Here is a 6,000-nt window from a genome sequence, read left to right on the forward strand (position 1 = left end):
ATCACAAGTGTGAGCTGACTTCTGTTTGCTTGTTGGTTTTCTTTTTAAGAAAACGGTCAGGTTTCTAAGACATGCCTTGGCTGCATGCTCTTACCATTTGTTTGTTGATCTCTGCCCCGTGCTGTGGGGGCATCAAGATGCTTGACCTGTCCGAAAAAACAGGCCCAGCCTGCAGCCCCCAGCCCATGTTTAGTGCCACCCAACTCCTGCAAGCAGAGCGAAGTGCTTCTTGATGAGGGGTGGCAAGAGCTATTTTTCTAGCTCCTTATGCTGCTCACCAGCCCTGCTCCAGGCCTGAGAACTGTTTGCTTTGGACCTGGAAGCTGTCTCTCTTTGCATTCGAAGATGTTTGCATTTGAGTGACAGAAGAAGCAGTTGGTCGCCCAGCTCCAGAAGAACACAGAGCGTTTTGCTGTGTGCTCAACAGACACCTAAGAATCATTCTTGGTCTCAGTTTGCTGAAAAGTGTAAAATAGCTCCAAAAGAACCATTCCAGCAGAAATGAACAGCCTTAGAGTCAGGTAGGCTGCGTGTTCCCCCCCCAAAGTTGGTATTTCATTCCTCCAAGATCCGTCTGAGAATGATGCTTGTGCTGAGTTATTTGGATGATGGTGCTTCTCTGAGTGTAGATTTTTTTTCTTCTTCTTCTTTTTTCATTTTTTTTCCCCCAAGGAAATCTTGTGAAAATGATGAGGTCACAATTCCACAGTATATCATCTGAATGCTTGTCCACAGCAGTCCCTGTCTGCCCTTCTCGGGGTGATGTAATCAGTACTYGGTAATAACATTTCTGAAAGGGGGATAACAGCATTTTAGTTCAGCTCTAATAATTCTGTTAAACCAGAACTGGTGGTGTAATTGCTGTTTGCAACTGGGTTTGCTCCATATGTGTGTTATGTAGGGTGCAATTGTAATGAAATGTTCCCTCTTTGAGCTGTATGCCCTAAAGAATATACCTTTCTTGTGTAGCAAGAAAAGCACTCATCCACTCTCTGCCCCTGCTGTATCTTTTAATGAAATAAGAGAGAGAGGAAAAAAATATATCATATTCTCCTTATTTTAATGCATTCTGGAAAATTTAACTAGCATGAGTACTAATGTTCCCCTGCTTTGGTAGCATACAGACTTCCTGAACTCCTGCCTATTTCTTTTAATGAAAAATATTGTTAGGCTGTGTGCATCCAGGAGTGTGCAAGCATTACAGCACACAAATGCAAGCCAAAGCAAGAACAGAGAGTGAGAAAGCAGGAGGGAGTCTATACTAGAGGCTAAGACACAGTGGTCTGAAACAACATTTTAAATTTTATGCTAACACCAGACTTAAAGATGCAAAATCTCTGGGGAAATTGTGTACGACAAGATAGCATGTTCTGTGTCTTGAAAYCAGGTAGGTGGGTAGTTGCTTTGCTTTGGATGTGCTGTATGGCTCAGTCGTGATGAAACCTGGCAGTTGTACATCGCTTCATTCACAGATCACTGTTTTGCAGGCAGAGTAGCTCCATTGGCAGAGGAGCAAGGGCAAATAGAAAGGACTTGACCACTATTAGCTTGCTGGGATGCTGGKGAGATGATCACTGTGGTTATGAACGTACGGATATCATCAGTTCTCAGAGAGGGTTAACACTTGGAGGCCRTATAGTACATCTGGATATGAAAAGGTGGCAGACAACAGCTAATTTCACCCAGAGTTGGAGATGCAAGAGAGGGAAAGGGCATACTGGGAGCCTGAGGACACGAATATGCAGGGCTGAGGTGCCTGGTCTTGGTCATGATGCCAATCTGTTGCTACCGTTGTTTTATCTGACTTCTCTTTGGCCTCTGGTGCTGCCTCTAGGTCCTGGGTTTCAGTTCCCCAACCACCTCTGAAATATCCATGCGTGATTCCAGGGAAGTACAATAGGAAAAGACTATTTTTCTCTGATGCTGGGGAAGGATGGTGAGCAATGTCAGTGATTCCTGTAGACAGCAACTATGTGGTAGCAGTCCGACTCTCCTTGTGCTCTTCCCATTGTGGATATTCCTGAGGGGTATCCTTATTTCTAGCTACCTAGGGCTYCACAACAGCTTCATGCTTCCACTTTGTGCCCCACAGTGCAGCCCTATAGCTGTGTATGTACCACCCTAGTTATGCTGTGGTCTCCAGCACCAGGAAAAGCTCAGGGTCACCTTGAAGAGATCCCTTCTGTTTGCAGTGACAAGGTTTATTTGGTTGGTTGTTAGCTAGAAATAAAAGCTCAAATATCTCAGAAAGAATGTCACTTAGTCCATTGACAGTGTTTTTAATGAATTAGGACATTTTTAGATCTCACTAGCAGACAGTGAAGAACATCTAGATTCAGCCTGTTAAATTAAAGCATCTGGGTGAAATTCCATGAGCTTCTTTGTAGCCCATAGGGCAGGCATCTACTAAGCAATTAATCTCTGTTCAACTCATGGGCAAATCCTCTTTTGTTGGAGCCAGTCCCCTGTCCACCCTCTGTGGAGGAGCSATGAGATCAGAGCACACGATTAAAGGCAGGCAGGAGGAAAACAGCCCTAACTAAGAGTGAAACGGGCATATCCTCTGGTTTTGCATAGCCCTGCATGCATCTCCCACATCTCTGCATCCCGATCTCCCTGCACTTGAGCTCCTTTAGCTCTAGAGGTGAATAGAAGGAAAAGAACAGGGAGAACATGCAGTTTCAGTGCGAAAATCTCAGTCAAGAAGAGATTATAAAAAAAGTCTGTTTGAATAACAGCACCTGTACGTAGCCCACCAGCTCCCCTCCAGGCACTCRCAAAAGTGAAAACTGTATTACAGGTTTTTTACACGGGGAAGCCAAGAAAAATGATCACAAGTGAGTAGGAATAAAGAACTGTGTAAAGCAGGCATAGCATCCCAGAATGTATCTTCTTTTTTTAAAAAAAAAAAAAGGAAAAAAAAATCATGCTACTTGAACTGCAGAAATGCAAGTTTCTCATGGGGAAACGTGATTCCTGTTCAAATGCTAATTGGTTGTTATCACAAGAATCTCTTAATTCAACTATTATGTACTATGAGAAGGGCAGAGCAAGGTTCAGAGAGCAAATGACTGATGAACAATCTTCACTCTGCCAGTAAATTTTTGCTTTTTATATTCTTCTCTTTGCTGATCTCTGACTTAAACCGATCCTCCAAAAGGATATATGAGAGAAAACCCTGACTTCAGCTAGAAGTTATAGCACATATTTGTGTGTCTCTTTTATCTTTGCTTAAGAGGTAAMGTTGTGCCACTGATAGTGTATTACCTGGTTCTGAAAGCGTAGGAATTGATGGTATAGAAGCAAAGAAAGAAAAAAGTCTAGCACATTTTAGAAAAGTGATATGGAAAAAGGGAGTGCATTGGGTATTGCATGCACAGCTAYTCCTGCAGCCTTTTCAGGATAGAAGGAAATACCCCACGAGGCAAGAAAAGCTTTCAGGGAGTTAGAGACAAAGATCTGCCGTCCTCTCCTAAAAACTCAGCAGCCTGGGACCGCAAGTGCTGCCTAGCCAGACGAGAGCAAGAGACCATGTTCTCTCCTATGGAAGCAGAAAATCCTTCTTCTTCTGTTGTGGAAGCATTTTCCTCAGTCATTTTATGAGTGGATGAGGTCCCATTTTTGAAGGTGTTTGCTACCACCTTGCATTGCTATAAATGGGAGAAGAAAACAATTTTGCTGTTAGAATTGCCAAACTTGGATGAGCAATTTATGTGTCTTTCAAAAGGTTTTCAGGAAGCCCTTCATTGGCCTTGACCAGCAAAAATGTGTGAGGGAAGCGAATAGGATGCTTTTAATGTTACATAGGTATGAGCATTTTTCATAAGCTTTGTAATCTCTTCTCGGCGATATATGAGGCCCCTGCAAGGATTTTCAAGCGTGCTTGCAAAAATGGCAAATTCTGGGTTAAGCCTTCCTGGTCAGTCCTTCATCTGCTGGCATCCTACCCCAGTGGGTAGCGGGGTTTGGAGCCTGYCCAGCTCTGCTCCTAGGCAGAATCGTGGCTGTTTTGGGACATGCACCCTGAGGGGATGGTCACCTTAAGATGATGAGGAGGAGAGTTCCCRCTCATATGCACAGCTGACACGGTGTTCAGAAGAACAGCGAGGCATCGTTGACTTATGCAGAAAGGTACCGARGAGATGGAGAACAAATAAAGAAGAAGTTGCATTCCCAGCCCCTGAGGCAGCACCTCCCCCAGAACTTATCTTATCTTTGCCTCTTTCTGGAATAAAAGGAGTAGAAAAATTAACAACATGAAAAAGGGAGGAGATGATAAAGAGTATCAGAAAAATTATCTATGTCCTCATTTCAGAGCTTTGCATGGTAGCAGGGAGGTGTAAGACCTCTTTSGGTTTTAAAAACTTGAGAGTCCCCTGAGCAGTTGCTATTACTGTGTTTTTGTGAACCGAAAAAGCTCCTAAGATGTGTTCTGCAGAACACTGTCACACTTAAGGAATCTTCTGGGGATACCATCCATRGAGCAGGGCAAATGAAAGTTAAAGGAGGAAGTCTGGTGTTAGCTGTTCATAAGGCTTGCACCCAGTCTGGACAAGAGAGAGATTTGCACTTCTGCTTTTGTGCTGATGTGAAAATGCCTGCGACAGGGCTTGAGTTGCACATTGGAATTAGAAAGAATCAGAGCTTCATCTCTTTTGATTTACAGCTTAGTTCTTTAATCTTGAAGGTGATACCATTCCTTGGGAAGGACTGCTGTTTGCAAAATGAAGCAGAGATGCTCAAATTCCCCCGAGTTTGGTAGATTTGGGTGGTGCTTTATTGGTTCCCCTATCGGAGTCTTTTCATGCCTTGGCAGTGTCAAACACTGCAATTATTCTCCTTCATAAGTCTCTGCCTCTGCAGCAATTAGGCTTTGCTGTTGCTATAGCTGTTATGCTATATTATTCCCTGTGCTTGCCTTTAATAATACAACCATGTGCCCTGGTACTCAAAATACAGAGAACTTAGGGGGGCTGCCCAGAATATGGGTACAGTGAATAAAGGCTTCTTTGATTTCTTTTTCTTTACAGGTCACTATGGAAAGGATATTTATCGAAGTGGAGGGCCAGATCTCCATAATTTCATCTCCTCCGGGTTTGTCACATTAGGAAGAGGACACACGAAGGGTACAGTGGAAACAATTTTTTGCTAAATCAAAAAGATTGTTTTAAATAAAAGGCTATAACTAAGAAGCTGGGTTCTAAGTCCTATAAGCTAACAGTATTGAACTGCAGTCAGTAGATTCAGTCTAGCAACTAACACTGCAGGTAAAATGCTACTGCCAGAATCTTTTAAATCCTAGCAAGGGAGACAGTGGTAGGGTGTAGAGTGGGAAAGTCAGGCTCCAGACCCCACGTTGACTTTGTAGTTCAACAATTTATATTGCTTTGCGTTTTTCTGGGTGCATGGATGCAAACTGCCATTGTGCTACTGTACTTAAAAAGGAAGGGAGGAGGAGTGTAATACTGTCCAAAGGTAGGCAGTTACAAGTCAAGAGTGGGGTTTTGGATATATTTTGTTTGATTTCTGGTCTTTTGGGGGGTATTACGGATATTTTATAAAATCATTTCTTTTTAGGTCCAAAAAACATATATTTTATGTGTTCATATAATCTGTGATATAATGTACAAACATGATAACACAAAAAATATACATATACTGCTCTGTGTATGTTCTGTGTATATGTACTGTATATATAATATATGTTGAGAGACAGATGTAGCTATATTAGATAAGTAACCATATATATTCCAGGAGTTGTGGTGACACCAAAGCTATGAGATCTACCTCAAAGTAGCTGGTCACCAGAACCCCCCCAATGAATGTTCATTTTAAGATGTTGTTGCCTATTTAGTGAGTTTTTATAGTGTACAGTGATTATATATTTGGAACAGCTTTCTGTTGACCTCCACGCTCTGATGGAGTCACCCCGGTTCGCTGGCAGTGGGTTGTATTACTGGGAGTGCAAGCATGTGCCGTGCCAGTACTTACCTGGTTTTG

The 6,000-nt window shown here is 42.7% G+C and overlaps 1 protein-coding gene across 1 annotated transcript in view; it reads left to right on the forward strand.

The window, feature by feature from the left end:
• LOC112957674 (protein shisa-6-like) overlaps positions 1-5,532 on the forward strand; it is a 51,493-nt gene extending 45,961 nt beyond the window's left edge. Inside the window, exon 4 of the mRNA XM_026051402.1 lies at positions 5,031-5,532. Within this exon, the coding sequence (XP_025907187.1) occupies positions 5,031-5,152 (122 nt within the window). The 3' untranslated portion in view covers positions 5,153-5,532. The remainder of the gene's footprint in view (positions 1-5,030) is intronic.
• Positions 5,533-6,000: the final 468 nt, after the last annotated feature.

The sequence above is a fragment of the Nothoprocta perdicaria genome, unplaced genomic scaffold (assembly GCF_003342845.1).
Source record: "Nothoprocta perdicaria isolate Ctin4 unplaced genomic scaffold, notPer1 scaffold_75, whole genome shotgun sequence".
NCBI lineage: Eukaryota > Metazoa > Chordata > Aves > Tinamiformes > Tinamidae > Nothoprocta > Nothoprocta perdicaria.